The 17,488-nt window shown below is 33.8% G+C and overlaps 1 protein-coding gene across 1 annotated transcript in view; it reads left to right on the forward strand.

Moving 5' to 3' along the window:
* LOC128997918 (ribonuclease 3) overlaps nt 1–17,488 on the forward strand; it is an 83,925-nt gene that overhangs the window by 19,261 nt on the left and 47,176 nt on the right. The window contains exons 7-11 of the mRNA XM_054423750.1: nt 2,954–3,070; nt 5,986–6,129; nt 6,903–7,107; nt 7,988–8,195; nt 9,702–9,835. Coding sequence (XP_054279725.1) covers nt 2,954–3,070; nt 5,986–6,129; nt 6,903–7,107; nt 7,988–8,195; nt 9,702–9,835 — 808 coding nt within the window. The remainder of the gene's footprint in view (nt 1–2,953; nt 3,071–5,985; nt 6,130–6,902; nt 7,108–7,987; nt 8,196–9,701; nt 9,836–17,488) is intronic.

Raw genomic sequence — 17,488 nt, forward strand, 5'->3', positions numbered from 1 at the left:
TTATGACATTGTTATTGCAAGATTTAAACGTCATTTAAATGGTAATATCTAAACATATTACAACAAAAAGGTAACACGGAATAAACCAAGTCGGATAAAGCGGGATTTTAGATTCGTTAAAGTGGGATAAAACGTGATTCTCTTGACCGGTTGACCTGGTGAGTGGGATTTTTATTTGGTTGTGTGGACTGTGGAGTGTGAGTAGATTGAAACCGTTAGGTAATACAACTACAAAAGCGAAATAGTTGTTGTCTGACTGTTGCTGTTTACATAAAACTGATGTCAGTAGTTTCTTCTTTAGTTGAAAACAATAATAAAATAAATTGCGTTTTGTATTGGAACTGGAACTGGAGTAGTTTGGTGTGACATTGGAAAATGTCAAAATATATAACATCAACAATTGACATAACCAAACGAACAAACCGGGACTGAGAATTTTCTGAATTGAAAGATTGTTCGAGTTATGTTTAACTGTGAGAATTATTCGTTGCAATTTAATTCATGTGTCCGGAGCACTAAAGATAACTGATTGGATTGCAGATTAAGTTAAGTAGTTAGGCCCAATGGTGTAAGTCACACCCTTGTTATCTGTAACAAAGTCCTTTCCATACGTTTTTTTCTGTCCAAAAATATTAAAATAACTTGAATAAATCTTGAAAAGCTACAAAATATGACTTAGGCCCTTGGTCATTCTATGTATTTAAGTTATGTCTACAGTAGTTATTCCCCTACAGTACCTACCTACATTATCTCAATTAATGTCATTGTTAAGAAATTTATTAACATTTGTTTAGCCTACAGTGAAAGCAAAACAAGTAGGCTAGGCCTAAGCCTATTTTAAACCATTTGTATTTTTAATACTGTTTTTCTATTGAAAAGAGATTGTAAGCTACTAAACATACATTTACAATAGGACTAAGCCTATTATCAAAGACTTCAAATTTATTTAGCATTTTTACTAAGATAAAAATAGGCTGAGACCTTAAATGACATTAGCAAACATGCTTGTAGTCTTAGCTTACCATCTCACGTATCAGATATAAGTTAGTGCCAGGATTGGCCTGGTGTCAGTAGTTGTCTTTTTGTAAATTGGCTGGTAGTGAGTCTCATTACAGTTTTTTATTAAAAGTTGATGTACACAAACAAACCAAGCTTCATCAACCAACATATTAAGTAACAACTAACAAAATGTTGAATTACAGTAGGTACTTTTGTATACTCTTCTAAACATTAACTGATTGGCAAGCAAGCTTTTTAACTTAAATATTTTATCTGATGGCCAACAACTAATGCTAGCTTATTGAAAAAACACACCGCTACCAGTTAATATACTACCAGTAATATAAATAGCTAATGTTGTTCAATTTTTTTTAATCGTGTGTTATTTTCTTATTTACTATTACAGAAATGTAAGATGTAATTTCAACATTTGTGGTCTAGGGATATAAAAACAAAACAAAACACCCAGGTAAATAAATTTAATCCATCATACAGTAGAGTAATTTTGATCTGATCAAAAACATTAATTTAATGTTACGATATATAAAAATGACGTTAACTTATTAGGCTAGGTATTAATTTATTAAATAACAGCGAACTATCCGCATTCGGAGCCAAAACTATCCGATCCATAAACTAAAATTTAACTATCCGGCATCCGCACACCTCTACTCCTAAACAGAACCTGTAAAGTGTGAATTTGTGACTTAAACAAAATTTGGGAGAATTTCGAATAGAGCACATCTAGACTCTTTTTCGATTGACTTAACCTAAATTTCAATAAGGTACATTCTGCTGTTGCTATCTGTATCTCAGAATCGTCTTGGATATGTGACTCAAACAACAATAATATTTACGTTACTGTCAAAGGCATGAAGACATTGCCTTTCAAATAATATCCTATGTGCCTTGAAATAATTTGTTAAACCCCGTTCACACGGGTCGAGTTTACAAGCTACAAGCCGGATTTTTTACACGCAGCTAGTAAAATAGCTCAGTGTGAACGACATACTCGCTCAAAAGCTGCTTGCAAAATAGCTCTGGAAAAAGTTGACGCAGCCGCTACTTTACACGCCAACTCGTCAGCTTTTGAGCTAGTAGGCGTGTAAAGTAGCCCAGTGTGAACACAGTTGCTTGTGCTTGTGCGCATGTTATTCGAAGATGTCGGAGGATTTAGTTCAAGCCAGCTACTGAGCGAGTGGAAAAAGCATTGTGTGAACGACTACAAGCGCACTCGCCGGCGTCTTTCTACACGTCTGCGAGTTGGCGAGTGGACAAGCTCTGTGTGAACGAATACAAGCACACTCGCCCCGTGTGAAAGAGGCTTTATTTCATTGTTTTACACTATTCCTGATTATAATCACAAGTTAGCTATGGTTAAAAAATTATATAACAAAAAAACTGTATACGAATGATAAGGTTTTCAGTTGCACATTTTAACAATATAATTTTAACAATAATTTTAAAATATAAACACAAACAAAGCACAAGAGACGGTAGTGTGTGTATGTGTTAATGAATCTGAAATTTTAAATACCAAAATGAGGGTACTAGTTCAGTCCACTGCGGTACCAGAACAAAACATTTTTCTTTTCTTTCCGTCTAACCCTTGTATGGTGTTAAGTAAGTCTATAGCAGTCTTCAATCTCTACAACTATATCTGGAATCTAAATAAGCAACCCTAAAAACACAAAATTTTGCAATTTATCTAAAAAACAATTATTTTATTATATTAAAGCAATATTGTACTATTAATGGTCACAGGAAAAATTAACGTAACATTAAAAATTCCTATATATTATTTTGAAAATGTGTTAACTGTTGTAGTTTGCTTGTTTATGGATGTGTTTTGTTTAGTTGGCAAACTTATTCATGCAATTTATTTATATAAAACAAAGCTACCGTTATGTCACTTTTTGTGTTTCAAGTTTTATATAAAAATGTATGTTTACAGATAACTACTTGTTCAAAGAAATTCTTGAACTAGTGGACTTGGACTTCCACGCTGCTGGGGATAAAGAAGGCTGTCCTCAATATCATTTCATGCCACGATTTGTAAGGGGACTTGAAGGTAATGTCACTCTACCGTTTAACCCTTTCTGTACAGTATAGTTTCCCTTCCTGCGCTCATTTCTGGAAAACCCACTCTGAGTAAAAATGTTAATTGTTTAATCTGGAAAAAGTAAATTAGACTGTCAACAATTAAGTATACAAAACAGACAAGCCTAAATGAGGATAAGTGAAATGACATACCGTAAATAATTTAAGTGCAAGATAGATAATGTAAAATAACACAGATACATTTTTCACCGTTTTTCTGTATTAGTTTACCTAATAATTGTAATAGGATAAATGAAATATTTTATAACTATTTTTTTGTATCTAAAATTTGGGTGCATAGTTTAAAGGTTCAATAATTTATCCAGTTAAAAAAATACACATTTCCATTTTTAATCAGAAATGGAGAGAGAGCTCTTTTCTTACATGTTTTCAGATGTTAAATCAGATAGCACAGTTTTTCTTTCCTAAAACCCCTGAACTGTCAGATACCAAAAATGTCCTACCAATCTGTGCAGAGTTCTAAAGTCAGTTAAGTATCATTTTTGTTTAAGTCACATGCAGAATGTAACAGGCATTTTGAAATAGACAAAGATCAGAGTGAAAACACAAATGTAATGTACACATGTTGAAGGTAAACTCTTTAGCTATTGAAACTCAGTGACAATGATTTGTAATTTGCTGACCGACTGAATAAAAGCCTTATTATTCTACATAATCACCATTCAAATTGAGGCAAATTGATTCAAATTGATTCATTGAATTGTCATACCATACCAGCTTTAATATTCCTGATAAATAAATCTGCGGCCATTGACTTCAATCGTTGGTATATACAAAGTGTGAAGCTTAGTGTCAGTTTCGAATCCTTGTTTACCGAGTCACTTTCATTGCAGGGAAGGATTGGTAGTCGCTTGGTGCCAAATCCAAACTGTCAAAAACCTCCCAATCAAATCTGTCCAAAATCTCCTTGGTTTTCCGTTAAGAAACTTTGAATCTTCAAAAATATAATTTGAATTAACTAAAAATATATTCAAATTAATGCCATGATTTGCATTTTTACATCAACATTGCACAATCATGATATTTAGGTCATTGGCCGTTATTACGCATCTGGTTGTGTTGATTCAGAAGAGAAGCAGAGAGACAAAATTGTGTAACAAAACAAGAAAGTAGAGTTTAAAAACAATATTTCTCTGTTCAAAATGGAAAAAATGTTGCTGATTATTTTCATAGAAATTAATTTACGAGTTTGTGTCTTGTTAAGGAGTATGTTTAATCTATGCTAAAGACTGTGAAGTGCAGTTCTATCCTCATAGCTTACTAGTTGCTACTCAGACAACACTTTCAGATTGCTAAATATAGGCTATTGTTAATTAATCAAATAAGAATGGTTGACAGTCTTGTGTTTCCATGCCAGTAGGTTGTAGTAAGCCTATCGTATTGGAGCATTGTAAGCTAGCCAGCTGAGCGGAGGGATTTTAATAATCACACAACAAATTATCGTCCTTGAAAATGGTCATGAGATGTTGGGATAAAATAAAACAACACAATACCATGATTTATTTGGTTGAAATTAGAGATTATTTCTAGGTTTTTGTACTGTTCGAATGTTCGAATATACTCATTCAGATTGAGTCGGGCTCGAATACTAAAGTATTCGTTCAACTATTCAAACTTTTGAATATTCGCGTACCCCTACTTTAATGTACTTGTTTTAATTTTGTGAATTGGTAAAGTCCCGGGGGGCATTTTATATCCCGAGTATGTTGGTTTACTGGGTTGATCCCTGTTTGTGTCCTAGGGTTGCCACCTTTCTTGTTGACAGTTTGCATACTCAGGGATTCATGGGTGATTGTGTGTCTCCATTTACCCAGTTAATATGGTTTACTCAAGCCGCCTGTTGTGATATGACCGATAACTTTGTTTCCACTTTTGTGGTAGTCTTCGAGGAATGTCAACGTTGCTGCAAGTCTCTGTTTATGTGATCATCTGTGAAGATTATTGGAACCTACCGGGCATAAAATTCGTGATGACCAAGTTTTTGACAACAATTTCATGAATCAAACTCCGTGAAATTTTAGGAAAATATTTTGTCAGTTTCGAAATTGTGACACAGTGCTTTTTATGGTTTGTTTTGTGTCATAAGGCTAGGCCTTATTGTGAACATTAGTTCAGTTATTTTTTTAATCAATGCACCACTGTCTCACTCGGCCTTCACTATTCCTTCCTTGTCGTAAATTTCACCAATCTGGCAATAAATTTGAACATCTGGCAGGGTTTTCAATGACAGCACTCATTTGTAACACTCCACTGCAGACAAAATAGGGATAGCTGGATGCGTACTATATGTATGAACACTGTTGGCAAGATGGCGGTAATAGCCTTAAGCAGTTTTCGTCAAATGCAAGCAGAAGCAACCTGTCTCAAACCAACAATTTATGGCTTAACACCCTAACGCTAAAACTGAAATATCGAGTTCAGTATATAGGACCCCTATTTTATGAGCTTTTAGTTTTCTTGTCATAGTCATAGTCATTGTCACAAAACTTTATTCATAGCATACAGGGTTGTACATGAATAGTGTCAAATAAATTAAAACTAATGCTTAAAACTATGATAAAGCCATTTTCAATTCATCTAAAGAGTACAAGGACAGAGAGGTTCATTAAATATTCCTTGAGAGGTTTTAAAAAAATGTTGGGTTTTTGTTTTAATTTTTAAAGGAATAAATTGTAAAAATTCATGTCCTGCATTGGCAGTCTTTTTTTAAGAGCTCTAATTAATTTATGTTTTCCAATTACAAAGTTTTTTTTTGTTAAGTGTATTGTAGTTATGATTGTTTTCTTTGTCACAGCATGTTGCCCATGGGTACTCTTGTAATAGGTATATATTACAAAATATGTAATATGTAATTTTATATTTCAGATAACGGGAAGGAGATTCTCTCTATGAATGTTGTGTTGAAGTATCTTCTCCAGAGCTCAATACCCTTGATCCCAAAAGAAGATCTGTCCGAGATTAAGAACATGCCTCAGCACGAATGGCAAAGATTTACTGAGAATATCAAAGGTAAGGTTATCAATTAATCAATCATTTAATGTCACAAGACATTTTCAACAGTGCAGTAGAGCTGGGAAACATGTCATTGTCAAAAAAGTACAACCTAACCTATACCAAAACATTTTCTGTCGATCATAGATTATTAATTTTAAATTTAAGAGTCTATTCCACAATTATTTGTACTCATACGTCGGTGGAAAGGTATGTTAAAGTGTGCAATGTCAGGAATGGCATACTAGGACGGAACATATCCATCCCATCGCTAATGCGCTCTGGCATTACTAGACGGAACTGTTCCATCTTGGGACATTACTATTCTACTTTATTCCGAATGATTGTAGCATTTTTCAAGTAAATAATTTTTCTGTCTTATCTGCAATAGTTATTGTGTGTATTTTTAGTTTCTTTGGTTGCCTAACCTGGCATGGAAAACAACAATATTAGTACACTACAAGTGACAGTTTTGAGGTTATGTTTTGTGTAAAAATGCCGTGCATTTCATTGGCCCATGACACAATGGAGGTGCACACGTTACAGAAGGGTTGTGGATTAATCATTGTTGTCACTGCTCGAGGCATCAAGTACAATCTTTTAAAAACACCGCTTTATAGCCAGTTCTCATTAAAAAATCTTGAAGCAGCCTATGCCAGAGAGCCCTTATAAATGTTGGAAGAAAGATGACTGAGGGTTGTTGGGGAGGATTTGAGGTATGCAGGCACATCAAACAGCTTATTGTGCATGACGCTGGATAAAAAATGAATCAAGTATTTTTTGTTTGTCAGGTATGATCGTTACGTACCCTGGTAAGAAGCCATCGTCTTTGAGGGTTGATCAACTTGACCGAGACGAAGATGAAGATCAGGACAACGAGTCCGATCAAGATCAGGACAACGAGTCAGATCTTGCCAGCAAGTCCACATTGAAGTTTCCTGAAATCGTCCACTTTGGCATCCGACCTCCCCAGCTGAGCTATGCTGGGAACCCTGAGTAAAAATGCATTTTAATTAATAGTAGACTGTATTCCAGAACATGTAGTGATTCTCTAATTGAACACGTTATCACAATTCCTATTATAAGTTGGTCTACTTAAATTTTAACAATTCTATTATCCTAAGTAATGAAATATCTAAACATTAAAGTTAATGTTTAAGGAAAGGCTCTATGCCAGGTTTTTATTTGAAGAATAAATTGATAGCAGCTAGCTTACCTTAGAAGAAGTATAGGTATGGCACAGAACACACATAAATCACAATATATAGGTCTACAGATAAAAAACTAACGGTAAATGGAAAATAAATGCTCTCCTAAGTTCTTTAGGTTGTTTAAAAATCAAAGCTTTTTTAGCTCTTGATTAGCAACGATGTGATGGCCAATATAAACGACTTTGATATTATCGGGAAAGCTGACTAAAATTATTTAGTTCATTATTTGTTTCTATTGTTTATTTTAGTTTTGATAGAGGTCCGGACAATAAGTTGATCTAAATTTATTTTTAAATTATGCTAAACTATTACAAAAGAGCTACTTTGGTTCAATCGTATTGGACTAGGAACATTGAATGAACTAATGCTAAACACACTTGACTGCACAGTTATTAAACAACAGTTCTATATTGAAAATAAAGAAATACTGCAATAACATCCGTACAGCCTTGGACGAACAAGTAATGTTTGTTTACGTGGACTTGGACTGTAAATAAAGTGGTGCTGTGTTATTGTGTGAGTTTAAGTCCATATAGGTTTCCGTCTGAAACTAACGGATCTGATCAAGATCCAGTCTACTGTATGTTATAGAATAAGAATACAATTATGTAAGTTACCATTTGTGGAAGAGTTTTGTACCAAGTAAATAAATGGCCATATTACAGATACCAGAAAGCTTGGAGGGAGTATGTGAAATTCAGACATCTCATGGCAAACATGCCAAAGCCCTCATTTAACGACAAGGAAAAATTGGAGCTAAAGGAGATCAAATTGCAGAGCATGAGGACGAAGAGTGAGCTGAAACGCAACGTAACTGTTACAGTTAGCAGTGAGAACTTTCGTCTTACAGGCATCATGTGTGATGTTGTTCAGGTAATGTTGGATTCTTTCCTGAGGTCTGTAACCTCAACTGATACTGAATACCATATACAGATGGATCTGAGTATACATTGTGTCAATTAAAATGGCGAGTATGATGCATATGTACGTTCGACATGCATATATTTCCGTGACCGCGATGATGACGTTTCCGTGACCGCGGGAGACGATGGTGATGTCTAAACGGCTGTGGGAAATTTAATGATTTTGCCGTGAATGCGGACCACAACGATGACTTTTCCGTTAGGCATGACCGTGGCAGTTAATAATTATGTCTGCACGTCCCCGTAAGATTTCATGATAAGAAAATCCTTACCCTAATTGGCCAGTTAGAATTTGTCATTGCTGCATTCTGTCTTTACTTGAGAAAACCACAATATCTTAATAATACTTTTTACATAAAGACAGGAATGTGTGTAGTATAACCAAATTATTTAGAAAATTTGGTTAAATCATAAAAACTGGTACGGTATCAAGAATCGAGAATTGATACATTTTGGTATTGACACTCACTAATTGTTGAAAAACTAGTCTTGTAAAATCTGGAATTAGTTTTGAATTTTAAAATGGAAATAAACTAGACACCCTGCAATCTTTAACCCTGCTTCTTGGCACAGTTTTGTAGAGCACCCTTTCAGCAACTAAGCAACATTGATTTGCCGATGTGGTACTATGTGGGGTATATCATTGCACATGCCATAAGGAAAATTTCGGCATTTGAAAACCATGGAAACTTGAGGAGCAGTAAGAAAACCACAAGGTTAAAACTAACTTCTTGCTATTCTATATTTTCGATTTGTGTACCTGTAAAACTTATTTTTTATGGCCTATTATGTTGAATGCAGCATTCCTATTTTATAGCCTCAACTACAATTTTCCAGTTACAACACAACTTTGTGTTATTACAAAAATGCAATAGTTTTTGGTTTCAGACTCCACTGGAGTTAATTTTAAAGAAACCTGCAATAACGTACATTGAAAGTATAGTCAGTGATTTGAACTAATATAAGGATTTTCAGTTTTGTCCAAGGAAAGGCTGTAGTCGAGGATTTTGAATTGTGAAATAAAGAGGATTAGCCGCTAGCTTACATTAGAAGAATTACAGGTAGGACATACAACACACATAAGACACATAAAAACACAATATTTCGTCCCCTGGAAGTTCTTTCTCTATACCTGACCCCCTGGAGGTGACATATTGTGTTTTAATGTGTCTTCTGTGTGTTTGTATGGTCTACATGTGCTTCTAAGGTAAGCTAGTTTCTATCCTCGTTATTCCCTATGGATTTTTTAGGTAGCTGTAAAAATAAATTAAGAACCAGTTTTCTTATGTTATAATATCCTCTGGAGGGAGTTTTTGAAATTATTTTTGTTTATCTTTGATTTGTTAGGTTAGGTTAGGTTATTGATAGGTTATTGATCGTAAAAATATAGTGAGACACTGCTTTAAATTTTGAAAACCTTTTTGTTATCTTTGTCAATTCCTGCTGTTGTTTACAGCATGCAATGTTGATCCCGGTGTTGGTCTCCCATCTGAGGTTTCACCGCTCATTGGATGTATTAGAGGAAAGCATTCACTACAAGTTTGAGAAACGCTATCGCCTTCAGCTTGCCATGACGCACCCCTCTTACAGGTTTGTTATAGTGATAGTCGAAACCAGAAATTTTGAACCTTAAAACCGAATTAAAACATAAAAAAAATATGGGATTGAAGATCCCAAAACTTAAAGGCAAAAATTTTGAACTTGCTTGCTTGAGGTTGCAAAGAAATGCACGTAGTTATAAAATGGTTATTATGCAATCAAAAAATAATACTGGAATAAATTTTACTACTTTTTTAAGTTTTGTCTTAAAACTTGCATCAAATCTTAAAACCAAATCTTTTCCTTGTGGTGGTGTTGAGATTTGAGATTCGGTTTTCCCACATTGATTGTTGTAATACAGTACACCCACTCTAAACTAACTCTTATGTAACCATGACTAGTTCAGTTAACGTAAAATCTTGGTTAAAACAGACAAATATGCAAACATTTACGATACTTTACAAATGAATGTTTAATTGATATTATATGAATGAAAAATGTTGCTACCTAGTAATTAGTGATGGTCGGATCCGGATATCGGACTACCGGATCCGCCGGATCTGAGCTAGAACCGCCGCCCGATCGGATCCACAAAAAATCGGATCTTGGGCTGGATCCGGTTTTAATGGATCAGATTTTATTTTTATACTATTAACACAAAACGGGCGAGTATTCGAGATTTCGAGTTCGAGTAGAGTACAGCCTTGGAACTCGAGCTTATCTTTGAACTTGTCAGTTTGGTTTAAAATTTTAAAAAAATCAATATTTGTTAAAATGTAACTTGTGATTACATAAAATGATAGAATGATAAAATGATAAATATAGAAATAAGCAAGAGGTAGTTGTCCTAATCTTTTTTTATAGCTGTCACAACAGAATTGGTCAACTCAAAGCAGTCGCCGGTGACTGACTGGCAATGGTAAACTGACTTGACACAGAATAGAATGACATGATCGGTAGTGATTTTGTTTTAAAGTAGGCCTACTTTTTCACAATAGAAAATTCCACTATTGAACTGTTACGTAAGCAATAAATTTATGTTTAAAAAAGTCAGAATAGAAACACTATAAAGGCAAAACAATAGAAGGGAGGGAGGGGTTGTGCAATGACCTCGAAATGAGCGGCATAGCAACAGTGATTAGGGGTTGGGGGGAAGGGAAGGGTGAGACCTTTGAGCTATATTTAGACTAGACATTCACCACTTCCCAAATGGCTGGGTACAGGGATTACAATAGCAGGTTTTTTCCTTGCCTGGTTTGACTTTTGCCTTTTTGTGTAGGAGATTTGAATAATCAAAAATATAATCTGAATTATTGACCACAATTATTTAGCATTGATAATACAATTTGCAAGGGACCAGGAGAAATATTATTCGAATTAGAGTTAATGCCATGATTTGCATTTTTAATACTTAGTTTACAATCTTTTCTTACGACATTTACATTACTCCACCTTAAATAGAAGTTGTGTCAGTGACATAACGGGAGCGTTTCATAAACTCCAAATTTCACAAACTCCAACGCTTAAAATATTAAATAAACAGAGCGGTTCATAACCTCCAATTTTCATAAGCTCCAAATCTATAACATTCAAGTAATCACTGTTTCACAATGTCCAAATTTCACAAACTCCAACGTTAAGATACCAAATAAACAGTGCGGTTCATAATGTCCAAATTTCATAACCTCCAACGGTACAGTCTGAGCCAGAAGTCTCTACAGTGGTTGCCACAGTAGCAGGCACCGTTCGCCAGCGCTCAACTACTGATTATACGTGCATTTTATGATTGAAGAACACTCAGCTCTGTGACTCAAATAATGTGTTAGCACACAATGTGCAAATCAAATTTACATTTTAAAATTTTTAATACCTTTAATTCAAGCTTTCAGCTGAGTTTCTTAACTGTTCCGTCTCTCAATTAAAAAGCCAATTATTACATTACAAATATCGTAAGAGATTTTTTTACCGATGACAAATTTTAAAACATATAAATATGTTTTATAAGTATATTTTCTAATAGCTGTTAAAATTTCATAATGATTACATCAGTTGTTTTTTTGTTATGTGTAAAAATAGCCCTTTGTTAAAAAAGTGCCGAAAACCTTGTACTTTATTCATTCTACCCACTGAAAGGATGAGTTTAAACTACATAAAAAGGTAGGAACTAACATACATAAACGCAGAAATACATTTTTATAAGTAGGATTTAACTTAATCATCATATTGTAGGTATACTGGTCACGTTTCAATAAAAGCTCATACTCGAGTATTTACACTTTTTTACTAGATTGCAGTCTCGTTTCTCTTTGCAACTTAATGTGGCTAGTTCAATAATGTTAAAGTTTTGACAAGGTGATAATTTATATTTTGATTTGCCTTTTCAGTGGAGAGCTAAGCATTGTATATATTTTATTTACCAATAAAAATGCGTAATCACAAACAGTGGAGTCTTTGACTGTCGTATAAAATATTAAGGTATGAAGTTGTTGTTGTTGTAACGATTATTGCGTATTCTATTTAAAAATAGTGTTCAATGTAAATAATTCAACAAGTTATTAGATAGGTAACTTTTATAGTTTTTAGATTCTATTTAGCAAATTTCCCTATAAGAAAGTACAGTAGCTGTAGGTGGCATGGTAAGACCTAGGCCCGGGACCGATTTACTTTTTGATTTTGATGTCCCCAGAGGCCAAAAACACAATTCGTTAAAATTGTTATATTTGTATATATATGTGTACAGCTGTCCGTGTGAAAGCATGCATTTTCTAAATTTAAACCGACGACAGTCAGGGATTGCCCTGGTGTCTTAAAATGGTTATTGCGAAAGCAAGACAAAAAGGAAATTTTAGTTTCTTAAATTCAGAGGGTAATTCGGATGAAATCATCATTATTCTTTGGATTATGACTATTTCTCCTTTAAACTTACCACTGATAATTTTTGCTTCAATCACTTTTGGTGTCATTTTTAGCGAATTTCCTTATAGGGAAATAAGCTATTACTGTAGGTGGCATGGTAAGACCTAGACCCGGGATGGATTTACTCTTTCATTTTGATGTCCCCAGAGGCCAAAAACACCATTTGTTAAAATTTTTATATATGTATATATTCAATTCAATTCAATTCAAACAATTTTAATTAATGCAATATTTTTATTAAATACATAATCCCTTGTGACATGCAAAGCACGCGCGGGATGAAAAACATATTTTTATTAATACATTTCATTTTCTTGTTTCTGGCAGAAAAAAGCTCATTTTTCCTTCTTTGTCACTTTAACAGAACAGTGAGTAGACATTTCCTATTGCAACAGTTTTAATCATATAAATAACACTTAGACAAATTAGAATAATTTAATAAGAACACGGTTTTTAGAAAGACAATAAATTCTACATGCAAATATAAATAGTTATTTATCTAAAACAAAGCTAAATATAAGTTACAGATTAGTTATGCTATATTATGATTGATAGAAAACAACAAAGCTTTTGACTTTATCACAGACCTTTTATCATTATAAACTTCATTACCGAACATTTTTACAAACGCATTAAAAAATTTTGGACCAAGACAACAAAACTGATGCCTACTAGTTTCCTTTTTAAAAAAGCTTTCTGCTAACAAGTAATATTGTGCTGATCGAGATATTCTATTGACAGGTTTCATTTTAAACATGTACGGATATTAAAAAACAAACATAATCAAACAGTATACGTGCAATTGATTGAAGGTTAAAAGCTCTTCATGTTCAAAAAGATAACTTACTCTATCATATTTTTTAAATCCAAAAACAGCCCTCAGTGCATGTCTTTGGTTCGTGATGACAGGTTGTAATATGGTAGGATAAGTACCCCCATAATGTACTATTCCATATCTCATCACACTTTCAAACCAGGAGATGTATACCTTTTTTAAATGCTCACTCCTAATGTTGTCTCTTAAGTGATATAAAGCATAATTTATTTTCCTTAATTTAATTGAAAGTTGTTTTACATGCTGCTCCCACTTTAAATGATGATCAACAAACAATCCTAGATATTTAACATATTCTACTACTTCAATACAACTGCAAGAACAATTATACAAACATGGGTGTTTACGGTACAATAAATTAAATTCATTTTGTAAATTTTCTCGTGATTGATTATAATGTTTTGAGTGAAGTGCTTGATTTGCAATTTGACAACCCTCAAGGAGTGGTTTTGGGCCACATTATTTTTTGATATATATAAACGACTTGCTGGAGCTTGATTTATGTTCAAAAATATTTGCCTATGCTGATGACACAGCTCTTGTGTGCTCAGCTTTCAATAAAAGGTCGCTGAAACTAAAAATAAGAAAAGATTTAGACAAGATATCAAATTGGCTAATTGAAAACAGATTGTTAATAAACTCCTTAAAATCGAATTGTTTATTTTTCGATGTTTATATATAACGATGTACGGAGGGATAATGCTACTTGATATTTAGATTCAGTGATATCACTACCGACCGTCCCCCCTCCGCGCCACTTCCGGCGTTCGAGGCCGGGTAGCACTGGTAGCAGTTCCTCACTCCGTATTTACTCGAGCCGTGCGTCGATTTTAGGATAAGTAAAAACAGTCGATGATGCGTAGAACCATTGCAATAATTAAATGCTGCTAAGTTTCATCGTAGGTGAACGCATTGCTTAGAATCTGTTTTAAATTACACAAGAAATGACAATATGTATACATGTACTAGTGGATAATCTATGTTTAATGGTTACGTAACACTAATCATTAACGTCAAGTTATTTATAGGCCTACTGTGAATATATATTTATTCTGTGATTTACCTTTCGGGTTTTAGACGACTTTTAACTCGATGTATAAAAAGTATATGTAACATAGTTACTACTCGGTGTAACATAGGGCCTATTATGTTTTTCCGAGGGAAATATATTCTTCAATAACCACTAACGATTACAAATGATAAAATTGTAAGTAGAACCTTTGTTTTATTAGGGTGATCCTTAATCCGAGTAGTTTTTGCGTGGACTAAATAAGGATCGATATACGGTTTACTGTTAGTTTTTTATATGTCAAAGAGTCGTTTTCACCAAAACTGTTACTGTTAACACGCATAGATTTTTTACTAAACTCTGTACTACATTAACATTTCACTTCATGACGGTTACCCCTATTGTAATAAAAATACTAAACGGCCCAATCCATCCCATGTATTCCATCCCATGTATTACATGTATTATCGGTATTATACAACATACGAAAGGTGACAGTGGATTAGGCCGTTCAGTATTTTTATTACAATAGGGGTAACCGTCATGAAGTGAAATGTTAATGTAGTACAGAGTTTAGTAAAAAATCTATGCGTGTTAACAGTAACAGTTTTGGTGAAAACGACTCTTTGACATATAAAAAACTAACAGTAAACCGTATATCGATCCTTATTTAGTCCACGCAAAAACTACTCGGATTAAGGATCACCCTACTAAAACAAATTGTATAAATTGTTGTTTAGCAAAATTTTACAAACAACATTCTTAAATACATTTCATACTTTACCACAGTGGTGTAGGTACAACACCCTCTTGAAAATATAGGAGGTGAAAAATTCTTCCTGAATTTTTGTTTTTAAAGTATGTTACTTTTTATTATTTTTTTTTAAGGGTTGACGGCCTCTTTTAACCTTGCATTTGCACACATAGACTAACCACCCGTTCGTGGATCGTATACAGCAAAGCAAGGAGTGAGCCGGTACAGTACAAACCCCCCGGCTTATACTGTATACCACCACCATTATACACATGTTTCGAAAGAAAATATTTTATCTTTTTTTACTTCTATTATAATTAAGCTTGTTTATCGTAAGTATACTATTTTGTTTATCAATCCTAACTGCTGCAATACCGGTGGCAGTAGCCAAAGATCCTATGCGCGACCAAATCTGGTTGGGTTATAGGTGAAGGGGTTGGCCAGGGCACTTTGTGAAACCATTTGTGTATTGCTCCTCACTCACACATATCCCCAGCACTGTCAATAACCGGTACCCGTATGCTATTTGCGCGCCAAACGCACTTACTTGGTCCGGTCTTCAAGTAGTGTCAGTCGTCTGGTGTTAGTAGTGCGCGCGTGTTTGTTACTTTGCTACAAATAAACTTTCATTGAATGTAGTAATTTAGCCTAGGGTTTTACGGTTCCATTCAACTTTTTATACTGCTATGACATTTTTTAAGAATCGCTAAGATAATACGCAGTTTGCTCATTTTTTTAAATATTCAACGTAGTTACATAAATAACACACAAAACATAAAATACACAAACAAATAAAAAGCATAAAAATGCAGTTTGGAAAAATATTTTAGGTGATTAGTATTATATAGTATTATAGGTTGAAGCAGCGACTACAAAACTTTAAGAATGTTCCGATATTTGGATTGTTTATAATTTTAAAATCCCCTTGTTCGTTACTATATGTTAGCTCGAATTGATTAGGGGTTTAGGATGGATAAGAAAAAGTACAGTCCAGCAAAAACTTCGCACCACGGCCTTGCTGGCGTTGCAGTCAAGAGGATACACCATACTTTGCAAAAAAATATATAGGCCTATTTTTTGTTTTGGTCAGAGAGGTTCTGCCTGTGGCTAAGTTGTAGCCAATAGTTTAATGCATAAAATAGCCTGTATTTTTTAATTTTTTACAAACAATGTTTCTGTAGATTGCTTAAACAGGTAGGGCAATTTAGCATTTTGCAACGTGTAGAAAGAAACTACAATCGTACGCGTGCCGTATGGACTAATGTTTAATTACCTAAGGACAAAATAAAAATTAATTTATCTTTTACTGACTTAAAAAAAAAAAAACTGCAAAATTGGCATGTAAACTGCGAACTCAATTAGGCATTTTACCATCACTAACTTTAACAACAAAACCAAGATACCGTACCAGAAAACGCCAAATAAAATTTTAACAAAATGAAAAATGACATTTGGATTACTCCATTTGCCAGTCAATTCTGCAACATACTGTATACTATATAAAACCAGGGTTAAGGTTACCTATATTAATTAAGACTTTTTAGGGTTATAGAATGTTGAAGTAAATTATTTTACTGTGAAACTTTTCAAATTTGTGTATTTTTAACGTTTAACATGAAATAACCTCGTTGACTAAATAATTAACGATTCAAGATGGAAAACTCCTGCTTTGGTTTTATTTCAAAAACATTATAATGAGATGATATATTCTAAACGTTTCTGTAAACATTTGACGCTTACTTTAGAGTTTAATCAATATTTTGTTTAAAGTGGAATGACCTCAACGGCTACTCTGGAACTAACCTGAGAATTAAACTAAAAAAGTTCGTAGAGACAATATATTTTTTCACTAAAGCAATTACTATGACAAGTTTCAGTGAGCGGGATTTATTAATTTTGTTTGGAGAAGGTTTTAACTAGGTACATTCTGTTTCTCAAAGGAAAAGGGGTTAACATCATATAGACTAGCATGCATAGTATGAATAAAGTACAGGGAAAACCTATAACAGTACTATTTTGAGGTAGTTTCCTTTTCTTTATATGCTTGTCAATGCTGGAGAAACGTAATTTCGTGATTGGTTTCGACAAATGGGTAATCAAACCCTAACCATGCACTGCAGTGGCAAAAATGTTAGACGAGAGCCGTTGATTAGCTTTTTCAAATATAGATGAATATAAACTCGTTAAATG

This window comes from Macrosteles quadrilineatus, unplaced genomic scaffold (assembly GCF_028750875.1).
Source record: "Macrosteles quadrilineatus isolate MER2022 unplaced genomic scaffold, UCM_ALF_1.0 Scaffold_7__1_contigs__length_78375512, whole genome shotgun sequence".
NCBI lineage: Eukaryota > Metazoa > Arthropoda > Insecta > Hemiptera > Cicadellidae > Macrosteles > Macrosteles quadrilineatus.